Here is a 21,644-nt window from a genome sequence, read left to right on the forward strand (position 1 = left end):
CTGTAATTCACAATTCTAGAAATTTGTATATAACAGGGGACTCCTGTGTGTGTGTCTAGGAAATCAGTTCATTCATTTATTCAACACATAATTAATGAGCATCTATTATGTGCCTAGACCTGGTGATACGATGAACAAGACAGACCAGGGTCAACGCCTTCAAGAAGCTTACAGTTCAGGGGAAAGATAAAGACATTAAACAGGGTGTCTTAAGTCAGGTTCCCTGAAAACAGACTGATGTGGAGACTTGTGTGTAGGGGTCTTGCTGGGTCTTACCCTTGGGACTAACCCCCGCAGGAAATGAGGGAAGCAGGACAGACAGAACAGAGGGAGGAGTGAAATGGCAACGCAGTCATAACAGACCTCACCCAATCTATTAGGGAGCTCTGAGGTCGGGATGTACTTCAGACATGTCCCCAGTGGACACGTCTGTACCCACCCCCCAACCAGAGACCAGTCCTTGGGTGTGGGCTGCGCCTGGACAATGCAGGTCTCTTCAGGGCAATTCCTGGAGGACTAAGCTGTGAGTCGTCAGCAGCCAGCGCTCCCCATGCCTGGGGCAGAAGTGCCTCAGTTATGAAAGGGGGATCTGGGTGGCGCCCCACACTACCCACTACAAGAGAATCATTGTAAGTGTGATGTGTGTCGTGAGTTCAGACTTTAGAGCAGGAGGCACCTGAAGTGGACCGAGGGTTAGCGGGTGTCACTGTGGTCTTTTCTAAGTGACATCTATAAAGGAGCTTGAGAAGAGTCCACTAACTCAAAGCTCTCCAGGTACTAGGCACTGTGAAGGTCCCAATACACACTCTCCTGGCACCCCTGCCGTGACTCTGTGAGGTGTGTGCTCTCGCTGTCGGGCAGTTGAGGAAGCAGAGTCTAAGAGGGGCTGACTCACTTGCCCAGAGTCTCACAGCTGGCAGCTGGCAGAGCTGGGATTTGAACACCTAACTATGTGACGACAAAGGCCTAGAACCTCTTCTGCATACTTCCTGCCCCCTTTCCCAAGCATCCTGAGCCCTTCCTTCACGCATTCTTCCATTCCCACTACAGAAATGATTGAGTTTTTCTCATAAATGACTTTCTCTCAAGCTTCCTCTCCTGACCCCTTCCTTTTACAACCCACATTCTCTTAAGAGCTGTCTACACTTCTCTTCCCACCTCCCCTTCCTAACACCCAGCATCCTGGCTTTTCCTCCCACCATGCCACTGAACAAGCACTGTCCAAATCCCTAAGTTAAATGACCAAATTGGGAGGCTGTCTCCACGCTCAGCCTGTTCTCTCTACCGTTTCCCGTTGGCAGCACCTAACAGGCTGGCCACGTTCACTTTCTTTCTTTTTTATGTGCACCTTTTTTTTTTAAGTCTTTATTGAATTTGTTACACTACTGCTTCTGTTTTATGTTTTTTGGTTTTTTTGGACACAGGGCATGTGGGATCTTAGCTCCCTGGCCAAGGATCGAACCTGCACTCCCTGAATTGGAAGGCAAAGTCTTAACCAATGGACCTCCAGGGAAGTCCCCGCGTCACTTTCTTGAGCTCTCTCTTGTTTTAGTTCCCGGGACCCTCCACTCTCCTGGCTCCCCTTCCTTCTCTCAGAGCGCCATTTTTTTCTCTCCTTCACTGGTTCCTTGAAGTGGTTCCATTTCCCAGGGTCCCACCCACACTGTTCTTCCAACTCCCCGCCTTCTAATACCTGGCACACCCAACAGCTCTGGCTCCACTGTTAGGCTACTGACGCCTGAACCTCTGCTCTCGGCTCTAATTGCTCAGTTGGGTGTCTGGATATATAGATCCACCTACTGGACGTAGTCACCCACGTGAGCCCAAAACGTCGCAGACCCAGCTTGTACAAACCCAAGAGCATCGCCTTTCCCTCTGAGTGAGCTTCTTTGACTTCTAACCCTGACTGCTTATCGCTGCGTGCCACAAATCTCAATTCATCCTTGATTCCTCCATCCTCTCCTTGACTCTCCACATCACCTGACTCTCATCTGTCCCTTTCTGCTGTCACTTCCTTAACTCAAGTGTGCATCTCCTCATCGATCCTCCTGAGATCCTTCTCCTTCACTGCCACCAGTGGTATCTAGATTAGGTAATTACCACCCCAAATGGCTCATCAACTACCGAATAACGTCCAAAATCCCTAGGATGCGTGAACAATTCTGTGATATGGCATCGATCTGTCTTCACAGACACACTCTGTAGTCTCAACACCCCAGAAATCCAATGGCCCTTCAGGCCCAGGGTCTTCACGCATGCAGTCACTTCATCCTGACAGCCCACCATTTAACCCACTTTTCCACCTGTTTAATCACTTGTTCAGTAAACATTCACTGTGCGTCTGTACGTGTCAGTTGCACACGAGGCGCTAGCACACAGTGGTATGAAAAATAAGACTGTCTTCCCCGCATCCAGTGGAGGGAAACAGGTAAGAAGCAAAGAAACAAATAAACAACATAATAACAACACGGGACAAATACCAAGACAGTGTTAGACAGGGTAACGGGGTACAGGGACTGGGAGGGGATTCATTCTTTGGATAAGGCTCTGGGGTGCCCTTTCTGAGAAGGTAACATTTGAGTGGACAACTGAGGGGTGACCGGAGGCCACCACATGTAGAGCTCAAGGAAGAACAATCCAACTGAGGGAAGAGCAGGTGCGAGAAGGAAGGACACTCTTTTGGGGGAGCAGCCAGGAGGCTATCACGGCAGGAGGACAAAGGAAGAAGATGAGGTTGGAGGGAGAGGCTCAGAGAGAGAAGCAGCCCCTGCAGGCTCTCGGAGCAGGGCCAGGGGTCTGGATTTCAGTGGAAAGCTCTGCGAAGCCTTAGAACAGTTTAAGTAGGGGAAGGGCACTGTCTGATTTATATTTTAGAACGCTCCCTCTGGCTGGGTGTGAACAGTAGATTTCAGAGAGCCAAAGCCCATGAAAGTGTCTATTCATCTTTCAATGTATGAAACAGACGAAGCTCCCAGCTGAGTCCTAGCAGGGGTTAGTCCTTCCCCTCCAGAGCGAACTCCACTGCCTTTGCCTCTGTGCAGCCTTTCCCAGCCCCACTGGGTGGAATACTTCTCTCCTCAGCAGTCACCTCCCACAGCACTTGTCTTCAAGCTGGGTTATCACTTCACCCATGGCCCCTGATAGAGTCGTTTCTCTCTCTTGCTCTCTTAGTAAGTTGTGAAATACTCTGTGCAGAAGGGGTCATACTCATTCACAGAGCCCTCTGGGTGTCTGGCAAATGGCCTCCCACACCGGAGAGACTCAAAGAACAATGGAAGGAGGGAAGGAAGTGGGGTGGGGGGAGGGAGGGAGAGAGGCTCAAAGAAAATATCTTTGTGTTCCCCAGGAATGCTGCACATTAAGAGCCTAGGTTTACAATCAGTCACATCTATATTTTAATTCAAGCCCCGCTGCTCACTAGCTGTGGGACTTTGGGCAAGTAAATTCACCTCTCTGAGCTGCACTTTCCTCGTCTGTAACATCAGAATAATAGTAGGAAAGGGATAGGTATTATCTCATAGGGTTGTGATGAGGATCTAATGGGACCAAAGAACACCAATGTCCCTCCCCTTCTCAAAAGTATACCTGTTTGGGACGGGCAGGGGTAGAGCAATCCAAAATGTGGCCCCATGGCTATAGGACACTGTTGACAAGGTTCTATCTTCTTCAGATTTTCATTTTTAACAAACGTCTGTTGAGTGCTGACCATGAACACCAATGCAACCATCACCCCCATTATATCTGCTATAAACAGCTGGGGAAAGACACATCCCATGTGCTCGTGGATGAGGGTTGAGTCTGGCCCCTGTCAATGTGCCGTGGACCCAAGAAACTCCTGAAACGAGGCCATGGAAACAGGCCTTTCACATTAACTTTCAGACCCCAAGCCTCAGTGAACAACCCACTCCCTGGAGACCTGGCAGGCAGCATCCCTGCTAAAGTGATCTGAAGAGAAGGCATTTCAAGCCCAGGATCTGCCTACCCATCCATCACCCCCATCTAGGGGAACCTGTAGCCCACAAGCCCCAGGAGCTGCCTCTTGAGCTAATGATGAGCAGAGACAGTGATCAGCCCAGGTCGGTCTGACAACAGGAAGGCTGGATGGGAAGGCTGGGGAAATAATGAAAGCTCACTCGTCCCTCAGCTGAAGTCACCATTTCAATTCCTAAATCTTCAGTTTGTCACAGTGGTTAAGGACTTCAGGGATCCAACGTCAGTTCTGCCACCTCCTAGCCAAATGACCTTGGGCAAGTCAGTTAAGCTCCCTGGGTCTCAGTTTCTCCACCTGTGAACGGAGATTAAATAAGTGTACTAATACAGGTAAAGAATTCTGCACCGTGCCTGGCACTTAGGAGGTCCTTGCTTTGTGCATTTTATATTTAGAGAGATGGTAATGATTTTGTCAAGGGAACTGCACTGTACAAGCCCCTGCAAAACTAGGAGAAATAAGCAGAAAGATACCAGGGAGCAGCCTTTGGGTCTACTGGCTCTTTGTGAATATACCCATGTGTCTTTCTCCACTGTTTCCTAATTTCTTGCGGTTTTGTTCACTTTTCTTTCCTTGCTTCAAAAGGCTGCTTGGATTGGGATTTCTTAAGCTACAAGCGAAGACAGTGGGTTAGACCGGAAGAAGAAATAAAATCAAAGGGTCATTGATCCTCAACTTTGGGGGGCAGGCTCTTAGCTCTTATTCCAAGTCCCTGGGGAGGCCCATGTTCTGAGCCGAGGCAGGCACCCAGCGAGGACCACGGAAGCTGGCGTGAGAGCCCAAATCCAGCCATCCAAGACTGCGTCACGCAGCTCCACAGGGGGAGGAGGAACAGACAACAGCAGTCTGTTACCGCCATTTCCCTTTCCTGCCCCAGCCCTTCTCAGAGCCCAGCAGGCAGCTGATGGTAACTCGGAGTCTGACAGCCCGTGCAAAGCGCTCAGTCTCTCCGGCTTCCAATCACCAGGTGTCTGAAGGGGTTGCAGGAGTAGTCAGCTTCTGCCCTCATTAAAAGCCCTTTGGTGGGCCAAAAAGATGATTGTTAAAGGAACTGCCAGGTTCATCAGCCTACTGACGAGGAGGCGGGCAGAAGTCCCCAGAGCTCTGACATCCCCACCCAGCCAAGGCGGTCCCCTCATTTGCATCTCATTTGCATGGCATACTTAACAGGACTCCAGCTTACACTGTCGCTCGCTGAAAAGAGGCTCTGCCGTCTTGTTTGTGCAAATGAACAAACAGGGGGGTCCACAAAGCAAGCCCACACGACGGTCTCGGCCCTCCAGGAAAACAAGACCTCAATCGGACCACAGTGATGCGGGCAGATGTAGATGGCACTATTCTGGGACGGATGACCCACTAAATAAAGCCATGGTTACATCATGCACAAGGCCAGACAGGGAAAATTCCAAATGTTTTCAAGAAACTGTGTTAGAACGATTCAGGCTAATTGCATGCAAGTCTTGTACTATGAATGTCAAACTACACCAGCATCACATAAATGAGCTGTCAGAGATTTGGTCAGAGTTCCCACAGAAAAGAACATTTCCCCTCTCTCAGAATAGTTCCTGTTTTGTTTGACAGATGCACACACATCCCTCCTTGGCAAAGGTTTTCCATTTTATTGTCCAAAACCCACAGTTCCCCCCAGTACCTCTGAAGGATTACAGCATTGCCTCTCAGGATAATGTGGGTGCTAACATCTCTAATAAAGGCAGACCTGGGTTCAAATCCAAGCTCTGGCACTTACTAGCTGTGTGGCCTTAGCCAAGTCACTTAACCTTTCTTGAGCTTCAGTTTCCTCCTCTACAGAATGGAGAAAATATTAGTCTCTGTCTCACAGGAATTAAATGATGTATTGCATGTAAAAGTGCTTGGTACAATGCCTGGTACCTCTTACAAAACAGAAAGTCAAGAGGTACTTATAACTGAGGAAACAAGAAATGGAGCTGTAAATATACAATCGGCTGTCTGTATTTCCAGACACAGGGGTGGGGGAGGGGAGCCGACTCTAAGGGATTTGAGCATCGGTGGACTTTGGCATCCACCAGGGGTCCTGGAACCAATCTCCGCAAATACCAAAGAACGATTAAAACTACTAGAGCCACAATACACCCCTGGAATCCATTATTGTGGCTCAAATTCCTTACAAGGGATTACAAAGACTTCTGCAGCTGCCTTCACGTTACCTCTGTCTTCCTCTCCTGCTCTTCCCACCTTGGCTCACTCCACTCAGACTCAGGAGCCTCCTTGCTGCTTCCTCAACCTTGTTGAGCACGCTAATGCCACAGGGCCTTTGCACGGACTGTTCCTCTGCCTGGAATGCTCTTCCTCCAGGGAGCTGCATGACTCCCTCCTTCATCTTCAAAAGTCTTTACTCAAAGGTCCCCATCTCAGTGACACTTTCCCTGCCACCATTATCTAAATTTGCAAGTCCTGTCCCCTCGCCCATACTCCCAATCCTCCTTTTCTGCTTTATATTTCTCCTTAACACTTACCATCTGTATATTCTACTTCTTTACCTACTTTATCATCTGTCACACACACTACAACAGAGGTCCAACGGCAGCCTGCAGGCCAAATCCAACCCATCACCTGTTTTTGTAAGAAAGTTTTAGTAGAACACAGCCATGCCCATTCATTTACGTATGGTCTGTGGTCACTTTCATGCTGCAATGGCAATGTTGAGTAGCTGTGACAGCAACAATATGGCTGCAAAGTCTATCTGGTCCTTAACAGGGAAAGCCTGTGGAGCCTTTGCACTAGAATATAAGCTCCATGAGGGCTGGGTTGTCTCGTTCTCAGGCAAATCTCAATGAGCAGTCAGTGCCTGACACCTACAAGATGCTCAATAATATGACCCTTTTGCTGAATGAGAGAACCAGAAGTGGCAGTACACCTGTGCTGCAGGTATGTGGAGGAGGGCACCAGAGGGACGGTGTCAGCGAGCTAAGTCCGGCTCAGGAAGTTGGAGCCATGAAGCAGTGAAGTGAAACAGTGACAGAGTATGTCATTAAAACATAGAGCTCAGGCTTCCCTGGGGGCGCAGTGGTTGAGAGTCCGCCTGCTGATGCTGGGGACACGGGTTCGTGCCCTGGTCCAGGAACATCCCACATGCCGCGGAGCGGCTGGGCCCATGAGCCATGGCCGCTGAGCCTGTGCATCCGGAGCCTGTGCTCCGCAACGGGAGAGGCCACAGCAGTGAGAGGCCCGCGTACCGCAAAAACAAAAAAACAAAAACATAGAGCTCAAGTACAAGAAGAAAGAATTTCAAATGGTGTCCTCCAAGGCAGTAGTGCTCAGAGCATGGTCCCCTGGAGGGATGATACATCGGCATCTCCTGGGAACTTGCTAGAAATTCAAATTCTCAGGTGTACCCCCGATCTGCTGAAGCAGAATCCCTGGGGTAGGACACTCTGTCGGTGATTCTGGTCTCAGAAGCACCACTCTGAAGAGAGGAACTGGGGGTGGGAGAGGGGACGCTGCTTTCCATCAGAGGCTCTTTAATGCACACGGGGTTTTTAAACTCTGTACCTAAACGAGTTTGATAATACCATTAAATAAAAAGTTTTAAATGTATTAATCACAGCTTTTTACTTTCTGTGTTTCTGATGCTTTGACATCCGGGGCCTTGCTGACCCCAGAAAGACCGCCCTTCCCAAGGCTGGCCAATTCCTAGAGATACTAAAATCAGCTGCGAGTGTATCTTTCAGAAGCAAAGCAGCCAATCCAGAGCCCATGCCTCCAACCATCTCCTTTATGGAGCTCTTGCACTAATCTATTCCCCTGCACTAATCACACCAGGGCTGGACACCCACAGACAGTCCCTTCTCTCTAGAACCCGCTGATGTTCGTGAGGGGACACACAGCTCTGTCATGTGGTGTTTGAAACTGTGGTTTGTGGCTTAGGGATTAGATAGCAAATGGCTGAGGGAGTTGGGGCAGCTTCACCTGGGAACTGAAGGATTCTGGGGCTTCAAATGAGTAAGAAGCTGTCGGCACACCTGTACTGGGTGACCCAAGAGATGACACTAGCAGAAGCTTCACGAGGTTAATTAATAAACCCTTTGGTAGCCCGACATGTCTGGCTTACTGGATTCCCAACCAATGGCACCCTGCCTGCCTGGACCACTCACTGCTCCTCCTCTGACCTCCCAGCACACCGTTCCCATCCCCGGCTTCTCCAAACCTGTGTAAGGTCAAATTCCTCCAGTAAATCCCTTGTTCCTTTGTCTGCGTGGTGACTTTGATTCTCTGAATGATACGGGAGGCTTGCAAGGCCCAGCACCCATCCAGGTGGGAAGCTGGTTTTCCCATGAAGACCTGTTCCTCCCAGAAGCTCAAACCACCTTGTATCTTGATGTTTCCCTGTGTAACCTGAACACCTTTTTATTTTTAAGTGAAAACGCTTTCTCAAGATACTGCTATGAACTCTATTCTATCCCTCTCCCTCTCACCTTCTGGATGCCCTCAGTTCCACCAACTTGAGCACCCAGGGAGACAGGATGGGGTAGAGGTTAGGCGCACAGGCTCTGGAATCAGCCCGGCTGTGAACCGTAGATCTGCCACTTCATGACTGTGCAACTTTCAATGAATTACTTAACCTCTCCAAGCTGCAGCGTCTTCACCTGAACAATGGGGGTGAAACCTCAAAGGCTGGAGGTGAGCACGACATGCGATGCTTCCCTTAAAGCACCTGGCACACAGTAAGTGCTTAGTACATGTTGGCTGCATATATAAGCGGAACAGTGTCTTAAAGTGGCAGGCTTAGCAACCAGGTCCTCTGAACTCCTCAGCTGGGCAGGTACCCCCTCTCGGGCCATTTCAGGGGAGCCAAATGCCTCACTTCCTCATCAAAGAGGCAGCTTAAATGTTGTAAGTTTTCCAAGACATATGGTACCCAGGAGGGTAGTAACAAGACAGAAAACAACAGCTGATATTTATCCGGGGTGCCTCTGACCCCTCTCTCTGCCTGCCCATTACAGTCTCCAAGACGCTGGACTTCTCACCCAAGAAACCATGTCCTGAAAACATGCCACTTTGGGAGGAAATAAAAAGCTCACTAAACAGGAAACTCCAAATTTGGCAAATCCAGCAAAAATCAGCCAGGGGACTTGGAAAGGGTTGGGTAAACCACGCCGACCAGACTAGCGGCAAATACGTATGGCGTCCCGAGCCTGTCCCAGGTGGTGTTCTAAACGCTTGTACGCACAGCCTGTGGGATTCCCACAGCCACATGGCTCTGAGGTGGTTACTTCCACCACCTTCACCTTGTCCTCCTGAGCCATCCAGGTATTCCTTACCTTCCAAGCAGAAAGGGAGAGCCCCTGGCCCTACCACAGTGAGGTCTGAAGAGAAGGCTTTCCCCATTGGTCCACCTCTCACAACCTAGGAACTCAGCCAGCCTCTTGCGCAGGTCGTGGCCAACGAAGCCAGGCTTTCTGCAAACAGGCAGGCTGACCTGAAGGACTGGCATCATCTCAGCCTCGCAGCCCAGCAAATACTGGCTCGAACGCTCCTGGAGGAGAAAAATGGGCGAGCGGGGGGCACTGGGAAAACGGAGCCCTGGGAAGCAACGTCTCCATCAGCGCAGGGCAGCCGGGCCCTGTACCCACTTCCTCCTCGGTGGCCTGGGGAGAATCACTCTAACAGCGGAAGTGGTGCTTGTGCGTCCGCGGCACGGCCGGAACACAGGAAGTGTTTCAGAAAAGGGAGCTGCTGCTGGTGTTACCCCCACCCCCAAGGAGGGACAGAGGTGGTGTTCAAGAGCCTCGTGCTCTGGGACCGACATGGGTTCACGTCCCAGCTCCACCCCTTCGGAGCTGTAGCACTGGAGAAAGTCATAAACCTCCCTCTCTGTGCCTCAGTGTTGTCACCTGTAAAATGGATGTGATATTAGTAACTCTCCCACAGGGCTATTGATAGGATTACATGAGAACACTAGGAAAGTGCTAGCCCTCGGCCTTATTTTATTTCCTTCATAACGTTTATCACATAAAAAAGGATTCTGTTTGCTCAGTGGTCGTCTCCCATCATCAGAAAGAACACAGATGTTCATTGCAGCTCTATTTACAATAGCCAGGACATGGAAGCAACCTAAGTGTCCATCAACAGATGAATGGATGAAGAAGATGTGGCACATATATACAATGGAATATTACTCAGCCATAAAAAGAAATGAAATTGAGCTATTTGTAGTGAGGTGGATGGACCTAGAGTCTGTCATACAGAGTGAAGTAAGTCAGAAAGAGAAAAACAAATACCGTATGCTAACACATATACATGTAATCTAAGAAAAAAAAAAAAGGTCATGAAGAACCTAGGGGCAGGACAAGAATAAAGACACAGACCTACTAGAGAATGGACTTGAGAACATGGGGAGGGGGAAGGGTAAACTGGGATGAAGTGAGAGAGAGGCATGGACATATAGACACTACCAAACGTAAAATAGATAGCTAGTGGGAAGCAGCCGCATAGCTCAGGGAGATCAGCTCGGTGCTTTGTGACCACCCAGAGGGGTGGGATAGGGAGGGAGGGAGGGAGACGCAAGAGGGAGGAGATATGCCGATGATATATGTATATGTATAGCTGATTCACTTTGTTATAAAGCAGAAACTAACCCACCATTGTAAAGCAATTATACTCCAATAAAGATGTTAAAAAAAAAAAAAAGAAAGAAAGAAAGAACACAGGACACAAGAGCAGGCGCGGTCTTGTTCATGATGGTAAGGTGCCCGGCACACAGGACACACCTGACGAGTGTTTGCTGAAGAAGTAGAGGAAGCAGGATTCGAACCCAGGCCTGACCCCAAAGCCCTTGCACAAGCTCTGGGATCTCAGACTATATTGGCCTGTATATTGGACTACACTGTACAGACTTGCCTCAAGTCAGTGAGAAAAGCAGGTGGAGCTAGTGACTGAAAAGCAAGGTGTGCCTTCTCCCCCTGCGGCAGGAGACAAAGGCACAGCAGAGAAGGGCTCTGGTCATTTTCCACGAGCCAGGGGCTCCGTGCTGCGTGAGGACTATTTCAGGGGACGTGGGGAGGTTCAGGCGGTCGACAAAAGGGGATTCTGGCCCCTGAGATGCTAACACCAAAGCTTCACGATGGGCGAAATGTCATGGCCAAGGTGGGCTGGGAGGCACACACCACCCAGCCTCCACCTGTGGCCGTCCCTGCAGAAGCAGAGCAGGTAAAGCCTGCCATCTAGTGGACGAGGCGCATCCTGTTTCACTGAGATTGTCCGCCAGCAAGGGGTATGGGATTTTAAAGCGCACACAGAGAGAGACCTTCAAGACGTGGAGATCACCTTCCTCCCCACAAATACATCAGAAATACATCTACACGTGGAACAACTCCTACAGAACACCTACTGAACGCTGGCAGAAGACCTCAGACCTCCCAAAAGGCAAGGAACTCCCCACGTACCTGCGTAGGGTACACAGAAGCCCCCACACCCAATTTGATTCACTGTTTTCAACAACTGCATAATACCTCATAAAATGGATATTAGCCCAATTAGGCTGATTCCAATTCTTTGCCACTGCAAAGAAAACATCAATAAACATGCTTATTCCGGATGTTATTTCCTTTGATGCTAGTGATTTATTTCAATAGGATAGATTCTCAAAAGGGAAATTTGAGAATCAAAGTGTGTATATGTATATAGTTTTTAATAGATATTGTCGGACCACTTCCCCCAAAGGCGGTAACAAGTCACAGCCCTGCAGGTCCTGGCAGGGCCCCCACCAGTGCCATTCAACAGGCATTTAGGAACAACGACTGCGTACCCAGCACATCTCGAGGTTTGGGTGCCTCAGACAGCGGTCTGGGCTTGACAGTTCTCACAAGACTTAAACACTCAGGGAACAAGAAAAGGAAAACTGGGTAGAAAGACTTTAGCTCCCTCCATCTTCTCAAGTCAACTCCACCTCCTTCAGTGTCCACACACCAACTACCACCTCCCAAGTCAAAAGGCTTCCCGTGAAGGGTGGGCAGGGGATTCTTGCCCTGGCCTCAGCGGTGTGCAGACAACTATCTATAATGCATTGAGAAAGATGGTTAGAGTTCCATAGGTAGAGATAGGATTTAACTCAACTTCATTACAAAAACACTAAAGAGAAGCAAAATAACATGGGTGCCTTGCTAAGGTTAAGGGGACGTGCTCTCCAGTGAGTACACAATGAAGTGGTTTGAACAAATCTATTTTACTACGTTACAATTTACACCCCCCCCCAAATTTAACAACTATCAAGCGTAATATAATCTAAAAGATCTTAGGTTCCCTGGCGCCCTAATTCCCAGAGTCCGCAGAGGTGCGGGGCATGCGTGTCGGCATACACGGGGATTGCTCTGAGAATGGTGTTCACAGCTTTCACCAGATCCTCAACGGCAGCTGTGACATCAGAAAAAGAGGGTTGGGCTCTCCTGGTGGCGCAGTGGTTGAGAGTCCACCTGCCGATGCAGGGGACACGGGTTCGTGCCCTGGTCCGGGAAGATCCCACATGCCGCGGAGCGGCTGGGCCCGTGAGCCATGGCCGCTGAGCCTGCGCGTCCGGAGCCTGTGCTCCGCAACGGGAGAGGCCACAACAGTGAGAGGCCCACGTACGGAAAAAAAAAAAAAAAAAAAAAAAGAGGGTTAACATGATAGGAGATAGGGTAATACACCTGTCAAAACTTAGCCATTGTACACTGAAGATGTGTGCATTTCATGGTATGTAAATTTGACCTCACAAGTTTAAAGAAATTGTAAATACGTTTTGAATTCTTGTTGATGATGTGCAGGCTGAAGTGTTTCGGGGGAACTGAATTGATGTCTTCAACCTACTTTGAAATGTGTCAAAAATAAGACAAACTGATGGATGGAGAGCGAGATGGATGGACACGTGATTAAGCAAATGTTAATGGCAGGATCTAGGTGGCAGATAAATGATTGTTCACTGCAAAATTCTTTCCACTTTGCTGTATGCTGGACATTTTTCATAATAAAATGTTGGGGGGAAAATACTAACCAGTAGTATAATAAAGGAGTGGGAAATCCACAAGAACTGGGCCCTATCCCCACTCCAGGATGTGTGGCCTTGAGAAGTTATTCCTTTTTCTGAGCCCCCGTGACTCACCTGTTTAACGGGGGGGGAGAAGGGGATAACTGTTGCTGTGATACCTTCCATTACGGACAGCGATGGTGTTGTGGTTTCACTTTGTTCTGCAAGATCTGGGCATCTCGTGAAAGAGATTCTTATATATAAAATAGATAACTGATAAGGACCTACAGTAGAGCACAGAGAATACTCCGTAATGACCTACATGAGAAAAGAATCTTAAAAAGCAGATATATGTATATGCATAACTGATTCACTATGCTGTACAGCAGAAACTAACAAAACATTGTAAATCGACTATACTCCAATAAAAAAAATTTTAAAAAAACAAAAGATTTTGGGGGGAGGAATGGCTTTGAATGCAAAGCCTGCCCCCTAGTGGACCCTAGTGGCCTAGCTTGTCTTTTTTTTTTTTTAATTGAAGTATTGTTGATTATCTTTTTGAATTATAGTTTTGTCCTGATATACACCCAGGAGTGGGATTGCTGGATAGCTTGTGGTCATTTTATATCCCTGCAACTGATGCATGGCTGGGTAGTATTTTGAGATATTCATCCGTCTGGGTTTTTCTTCATTACATTTCCTTTTTCTTCCCTTCTTCCCTTTCCCCTTAAATCAGAGAGCTAAGCAATTATACCCCAGTAAAGATGTTAAAAAAAAAAAAAATCAGAGAGCTATAGCTCGGGGAAGGTTGTGACAGGCCAAAAAGCAGAAATAGCCTTCAGGTCACTCTGGCTCTGTGTCCCAAATTCCCAAACCTCTGAGGTTTTAAAGAGGAAATGGACAGAGCGTGTCTGAAAAAAAACTCGAAGGGCAGTGAATGTAACCTGACAAGAAGGAAATTCTCCATGGCAAACAAAAGGAAGAAAGATGAGAAAAAATTCCAAGAGTCCTAGGGAATTGCCAAGACCCTAGGTTGTGATGTTTGTTCAGGAAAAGAGATTTGTCTTGCCCCCTGTTGTATCCCAATGGTCTAGAACATGCCTGACAAACAATGGAAATTCAATACCTGTTGTTGAATGAATAAGTGAATGATTGGCAGAGTGAGCGAACAGATTCTACAGGAGCTTATAACTAGAACGTAGGGAAGGGAAGTCACACTCAACAGCTAACAGCCTCCCTCAACCCCTGCCATTTTTCCAGCCTCCAGGCTTTTGTGCACCATTTTCCCTCTGCCTGGAATGCAGCATCATGGTGAGACTGAGGGCCATCGAGCTGAACTGCCTGGGCTTAGATACGAGACTCACCACTTACTGTGCAATTCTGGGAAAGTTAGTTAACCAACTCTGTGCCTCAGTTTCCTCACAGGTAAAATGGGGATGATAGTAATACCTACGACAGGGGGTTGTTCTGAAGATTAATGAGTTGATCTGTGTAAAGCTCCTGGCGTGTAATAAGAACTCAATAAACAGAGCGGATACTTTCTTATGTACCCTGACACAAAGCTTGCTCCACCCAGATAACACCTATACATCTTACAGACTCAACTCTGCCATGGCTTCCTTCAGGAAGCTTCAGGTGCCCCTCTGAGGGTTCCCATGGTACCATCTCACCATCTGCCACATTGCAATATAATTATCTATGTCTATCCCTCCCACTAAGCTGTGAGCTCCCCGAGGGCAAAGATGAGATCTCATTTGTCAATGGATACAACCTGGTAGTCAGGCCTTTCCTGAATGAATGAATGAATGAATGAATGAACATCTGTGCTTACGGAGCCCATCTCACCTTCCTACCTATAACGTGCCACCTTTCTCACACTGTAAACGCCTAAACACCAAACTACCCCCACCTCCCACCTCATCCCTCAGGTACACCATACCTGGGCCTGCCCTCTGCTCTTCTGGTCTTGTCCTGCCCTATTGGTCATGGAAGGAAGATACCCAAGTAGAAGGGCCCTCGTTGGTTTCCTTGAACTCTTCCCCCCCTTGTTAGGGTCTCCGTGATGGGCAGAACCTTTTCTACCTTGAAACAGTTCTTTACATAACAAGAGGGGCTTCTCTGAGCCTTCAACATCAGTTTCCTTTCTCCTAAGAATGCTTTTAAAACTTCTTTTGGAACCTGGTGTACAGGTGGATGCAATCCTCAGCCTTTCCCAATAGCCCGTCAAGGATTTATGTTCCTCTGGTGCTCTTCTTTTGATGTGTGGATGTCAGATCTTGGGAAGGATTTAAATACAAAGTATTGGGAGTTCCTCAGTCTTTCTGGGAGATGCTTCAGTCTGAGAAGGTTGTGTACAACATGATACATTGTAAGAACACTGAATGGGTGTCCCAAAGAGAAACATTCAAAACATTGCTCCTCTGCTATTTTTAAGAACAGCCCCAGTTTTTGTGAGATAGAACTATGGATATGGTTAAGGATTTGCAGACTGCTGCAATGTAGATGGAAATGTTAATAATGGGATATTAGTTGCTATGTTAATAGGGAGATACTGAATTGAAAAGGGGTATTTTATATACAAGGACATGGGCTTCATAACCTCCAGGAGCATTTTACAACTTTGATCAGGGCTTCTGATTGTACTGCCTCCCCTCCACGGTAACACAGGGCATCATGATGTCCACATGATTTCCTGTGATTCTACAAGTCCCACTGTTCTGTGTCTTTTCTACATTATCCAGGGAATGAGGGTAGTTATGGCTCCAAAGGGTGAGTCCCAGTCTCAGTAATACCTGCTGTTGACCTTGGACCTGGTCCTTGGAATTTTCTGCATGGTCTCCTTCTTTAAGGATGATGGTGTGAATTGGATTATCTGCTGAACTTTAGCTCCTCACTGTGGAAGGCACTGATTTGGGGACCATCTGTGAGTTCTGGTATCCATCAGGATCCTCTAGTGGCATCTCCTTCACACATATATCCACTGATTCCACAAATATTTAGTGATGTCATCACACTAGGTGCTGGGATACAGTGGTGAGTCAAGACAGACACAGCCCTGCCCTCACCAAGCTTAAAGCCCAGAGGGAGATGCAGACACTCATCAACCCAACATAAAACCACAACTGACACAAGTTCAAGTTCAGGATACCATGAATGTCCACAACAAAGGGAGGTCCAGGGAAGCTTCCCTGATTGTAAGAATGAGCTGAGATCTACAGGAAGAGGAAGAGTAAACTGCTGAAAGAAGACAAAAGGGCAAACACTCCAGATGGAAGGAAGAGAGTATGCAGATGTCCTATGGTGGGTGGCAGCCTGGAGGGGATGAAGGATTAAAGAAAAGCAAGGAGACAGAGAATAGATAATGAGATTACCATGTCACAGTTAGTCTGTCCTAAGGGCAATGAGAAACCTGTGATGAGCTTTTTAAAGAAAGAGAACTGATTGGATTTCCCTTCTGAGTTTGACCTGCAAGACCCCTGACAGCAGATATAAAGCCAGGATTTCATGAGCCAGAGATGAGGAAACCTTCAGATCTTTCAGAAGCACCGGTAGCCTGGTGCCTCTGGAGATGGTGGGATTTCAAAGAGCATGTGGCAAGTACCAACACTGGACGTGCCTCTACGGTCTGAATGAAGTGGGGCGATTCAACACCACAGGTCACGTTTGGCCTCACACTGCTGGGAAGGGCTCTCTTCTCTCTGATCTGTCTGGCTGAGATCAAGGAGGAGGGCCTGGAGTCCCAACAATGAAACCAGAAGGATGCTTGGGAGATCAGAGTATACCCAGGAGACCCAGACCCTGCCAGCTCCCCTCCACTCGGGCCAAGGCCCCCAGCTCCCGGCTACCGTGAGTGTTGGCTGTTAATGGCTCACAGTTGCCCCATGTCCAGATAGCTGCCCTCAGTCTCACAGAAGCCATGGATTCTGGGAGGTACCGTCCCACTTTCAATCCCAGTAGCCTGGAGCAAAGACTGACCGTCTTAGCCAGCCCAGGCTGCGGAAATAAAATACCTCAGACTGGGTTACTTAAACAACAGATGTTTATTTCTCACAGCTCTGGAGGCAGGAAGTCCAATATCAAGGTGCAGGCCAATTCGGTTCCTGGTGAGAGCCCTCTTCCTGGCTTGCAGGTGGCCACCTTCTTGCTGTGCCCTCATGCGGCCATAAAGCCACCAAGCCCATCATAAGAACCCCACCTTCATCTAACTCTAATTAGCTCCCAAAGGCCCCACCCCCAAACACCATTTCATTGGGTAAGGGCTTCCACATGTGAATTTTAAGGGGACACAATTCAGCCCATAGCAGTGTCTGACCCTAACAGAACAGCCCTCTTGCCTCGAGGAGGGACTGACCCTGTGCTATAATCTGTGGTCCAGGACTCCATGGGATCCAGCTATAGCTGGTCTTCAATGGAGACCACACTCTCACTCAGCTCTTCCCTGCTCTATCCTCACTCCTTATCTTATGAGCAGCCCCAGTAAATCACTTGAACAAAAATCTCCATCTCAGCTCTGTGTTTAGAGGACTGCAGTCAAAGCATCAGGGTCTTCTATCATCAGTCAATCAACGATCCCACACCAGGTACTGACCGTGCCTGGAACGGTGAGGAGGCAATAGCAGGGCACAGTGACCTGCAGACAGGAGGCCCAGGGGCTCATCCTGCTCTGCACGAGACATCAGGCAAGGTGTCCAACCTCACCGAGTCTTAGTTTCCCCTTCTGTATGTTGGCAACATCACTATCTCCATTGGATGAGTCAGTACCAAAGCACTTGGAAAACCACAAAGTGCTCTTAGTGTATCGGTAGCTATTCAGTTAGTGCTAGCAGAACCCTGAACATGCAGATATTCTGTCCTTAACTTTAAGGGAGTCCTAACTTTTCTTCCTTCCCCTTGCTATGGGTTGAATTGTATCCCCTAAAAGAGGTGTTCAAGTCCTAATCCCAATACATATGAATGGGACCTTGTTTGGAGATAAGGTCTTTGCAGATGTAACCAAGTCAAGATGAGGTCATACCAGATTAGGGTGGCCCTGATCCAATGCCTGGAGTCCTTAGAAGAAGAGGAAATTTGGATGCCGAGACACACAGGGAAGAACGCCATGTGATGATGGAAGCAGAGATTGGAGGGACGCAGCCACAAGCCAAGGAGCCCCAAAGACTGACGGCAACTACCAGAAACTAAGAGAGAGGCATGGAACTGACTCTCCCTCAGAGCCCTCCTGAAGGAACCACTTTGCCCGCACTTTGATTTCAGACTTCTAGACTCCAGCCTCCAGAACTGTGACTGAATAAATATCTGTTGTTTGAAGCCACTCAGTTTGTGGTACTTTGTTACAGTAGCTCTAGGAAGCAAATATACCACACCCTCATTGGGATTGCCTGAAAATCGTCAGCTTGTGATCAAGATATAAGACAGTGTATCTGTGATTGAGGGGGAAGACTTTGACCTCAAATTGGAAGAGACGTTGTATTGTACCACGTGAAACAAAGTGCCCAGGAAACACACATAAGAGGTAATGCAGCTAAACCACGGAGGGAATAAATAAGGTATTGGGGGGAGAGTTAGCGCAGGGAACTAAACCAAAAAGTAACCTAGTATATCACGATAGTGAACAGACCTAGGTGATGCCGTGTGTGACTCTCTAAGCCTGTTTTCTGATAGAATAATACTACTACTTAGCTCATTAGAGATACTGAAAATTTTTAAACAAGATATTGCCATAAGTGCTTTGCAGAGTGATGAACACACTTAAAAACTCAAATGTTAGCTACTTCTGATGTAGCTGACTGGATGACGATGATGACTACAAATGGTGTGAGCTCTCAGAAGCACAACTTCTCTGAGCCTCAGTATCTTCATTCATAAAACAAGTATAATAGATATTTCACAATGCTGTTTTGAGCACTGAAAGAGATAACATGTAAGTCTTTTCTATTTAATTGAAATATCATTGACATATAACACTGTGTAAGTTTAAGGTGTACGGATGTGTTGATTTGATACATTTGTATATTACAATATGATTACATCCCTGGCATTAGCTAACACCTCTATCACCTCAAATAATTATTTCTTTTTTGTGGTGGGAACAATGGATGGACCTTGAGAGCATTATGCTGTGGTTTGGTTTTGAGCGCTGTGCATTGAAGGCTGGCTGGCCCTAGCAACATCTGAGCCAGTGTAGTTCCTAGAGAATAACAGTAGAGGGCAGCAGGGTCTCATTTTTGCCCCTCCAGCCCAGGAAGCTTAGACAGTGGGGAAACCAGCTTTTCGTGAGGCTTTTCCTCCTTGGGGGACCCTCAAGCATTTCACTGGGAAGAAGTCATGTCAGCCATTACCTTCCTTTCAGAGGAAAAAACAATTCAACGGAATACACGTTCCATAAGAGCCCACTGGGTGTCATGAACCTCAGTTTAAAACGGGGATTACATTTTACAGGGCTATCTTTCAACTTTTATGTGGTGTAGGCTCAGTGCTTCAGAGCTGCTGAACCATTCCAGGGCCTCAGACCAATTTTTGCAAAATCAATCCCTTCTATGATCAATTTCCTAAGATATCAAGTCAAAAAACCTTGTTTAAATTAACAAATTGTAAATTCTAAGAAGTTTGACACAAGCCTCTGGGGGAGAATTCCTTCAAAGTTCTAGTCCCATTCTGGGGACTTCCCTGGCGGTCCAGGGATTGAGAGTCCGTGCTTCCAATGCAGGGGGTGAGGGTTTGGTCCCTGGTCAGGGAACTAGGATCCCACATGCCGCACGGCGTGGCCAAAAAATATATAAAAAATAAAATAATAAAATAAGATAAATTTAAAAAAACAAAGTTTTAGTCCCATTCTGGTCCAGTTCAGTGCCGCATTGACCGTAGCTTTATGTCTGAGCAGTTACCCATCCAGCACAGCCAGGTTTCCATTTTGTCTGAGCTGCTCATGTCAGAGCCAAGCATGTTGTGAATGCTCCATTAGGAGGGACAGACACCATGCTGCACTTCTCATAAGAGGCGGTATTATCCCTCTTTCTTATTACTATGAAGTATTTCAGAAGTGCGAAAAATAGGGAGAATCACAGAACAGGGACCAGTGAGGCCGCCGTCAGGCTTAAGAAAGAAATACTTCAAATACATGGAAAGCCCCCAGGGACGCACAGTGCCATAAAATTAAGGCGTTCAGCATTTTGTCTGCTCTACTGGCTCCTCTGAGGTCTTCGAGAAAAGTAATGTACTGCTGGTGTCCCAGCTCTAAGCTCCAGCGCACCAGAGGTGCTGAGAGCTTCACCCTTTGGGGATGCAGTCTCTAAGGATGCCTACAGCGGAGATGGGCTGTAATGGGGGCCGGCGGCGCGGGGAGAGGGGAGGAAGGCAGTGTGTCACCTCACCTCTCGCCCCGCCCCTGCACCGCCCATCCCTCCACCAACCTCCCCTCCCCTAACTCAGCGGTCCAGCCAGGTCCGAACCTAGCGGAACCGGAGCGGGAGCCCAGCGCCACCTACCGACAACGATAAGGACCTCCCTCTCGATGTGGGCCTGGATGTAGATGCGGCCGCGGCGCTCCGTGTGGTCTGTGCCGCAGAGGCTGGGGACGTTCATCACGCAGCGCTTGTGGACGTTCATCATGCAGGCTGCGGGGACAGAGGGAGGGTGCGCGGCTCAGGCTGGTCCAGGCTGGACCCCTCCTGTTCCCCTCCTTCCCTCCGAAGCTGGCGGAGACCAGCCAGCCGTGCCCGCCCTGCCCGGGTCTCATCAGAAGGGCTTCTCCAACTCTCCCGCGGCCCCCGCCCCCCACCCCAGGCCCTGATGGACAAAGGAGGAGGAACATGTCCGTCCTCCCGAAAGGCTGAGGCACCTCGCGCATCCCCGACGGCTCTGAAGCCAGAGGCACCAAGCTCAGTGGCACGGGCAGCAGGTAACGCAGCGAGAGAAGCTGCGGGTGTGGCGGGACCTGACCGGCCAGGGAGCGCAGTGTCTCCACTCGGGAGCAGCCATGCAGGGCGCATGCCCCAAATTGCTGAGATCGCCCCATTTTTCAAGATTAAGCAGGAATCCTGACTTGTATGTGACATCTCCCGATTTTTAAATATTGACGGCCCATAGGTTGGTTTCCGTGGAAAGAGTCTGAGAATGGGAGCTGTGAGCCAGCAGGTTTACCGCAAGGGCTCCTGGGAGGGAGGAGCTCGCCCACGAGGATGCACTGAGGCTGACAGTAAAGAGAGCTCTGGACCTCCAGGGACCCTTCAGAGTTGCCCAAATGGATACAAGAGGACCAGGCCTCTGCACCCTTGCACCTGCCAGGAACCACCCCCTGGGAGGGGCATCATCTTGGGACCTGAGCAAAGCCCGCACAGTATCCACCGAAACGAACTGCAAGAAAAAGGATTAGACGCAGGGTAAGACGAATGGAATAGGTCTGCGAACTGAATCGGACCTTCATGTCTCTTACGTGATACGATAAATACAGGCTCCCTTCCCACAATCCTGTAGTACATCTGTGCTTCCTTCAGTGGGTGGCTGGTTTCCCCTAAGTCCCACGGCTGCTCCAGGGAGGTGTGCCTGGAGTCCAGTGTTCTCTAGGGGACCCTCGTTCCAGTTCGAGAAGCCAGGAGGAGAGTCTAGATCACCCCATGGGGCCTGCATTTCAGGAGATTCCCTGGGGAACTGGGGGGACGGCATCCCCAGGGGCAGGGG

At 48.6% G+C, this 21,644-nt stretch overlaps 1 protein-coding gene across 2 annotated transcripts in view; it reads right to left on the minus strand.

Annotated features, from left to right (window-relative positions):
- The window catches only part of PRKCB (protein kinase C beta), a 311,539-nt gene that overhangs the window by 122,630 nt on the left and 167,265 nt on the right, over positions 1-21,644 (minus strand). For both annotated transcript variants that reach the window (XM_019922044.3, XM_019922043.2), the window contains exon 5: positions 20,453-20,581. In XM_019922044.3, the coding sequence (XP_019777603.1) occupies positions 20,453-20,581 (129 nt within the window). The remainder of the gene's footprint in view (positions 1-20,452; positions 20,582-21,644) is intronic.

The sequence above is a fragment of the Tursiops truncatus genome, chromosome 15 (assembly GCF_011762595.2).
Source record: "Tursiops truncatus isolate mTurTru1 chromosome 15, mTurTru1.mat.Y, whole genome shotgun sequence".
NCBI classification, from domain to species: domain Eukaryota; kingdom Metazoa; phylum Chordata; class Mammalia; order Artiodactyla; family Delphinidae; genus Tursiops; species Tursiops truncatus.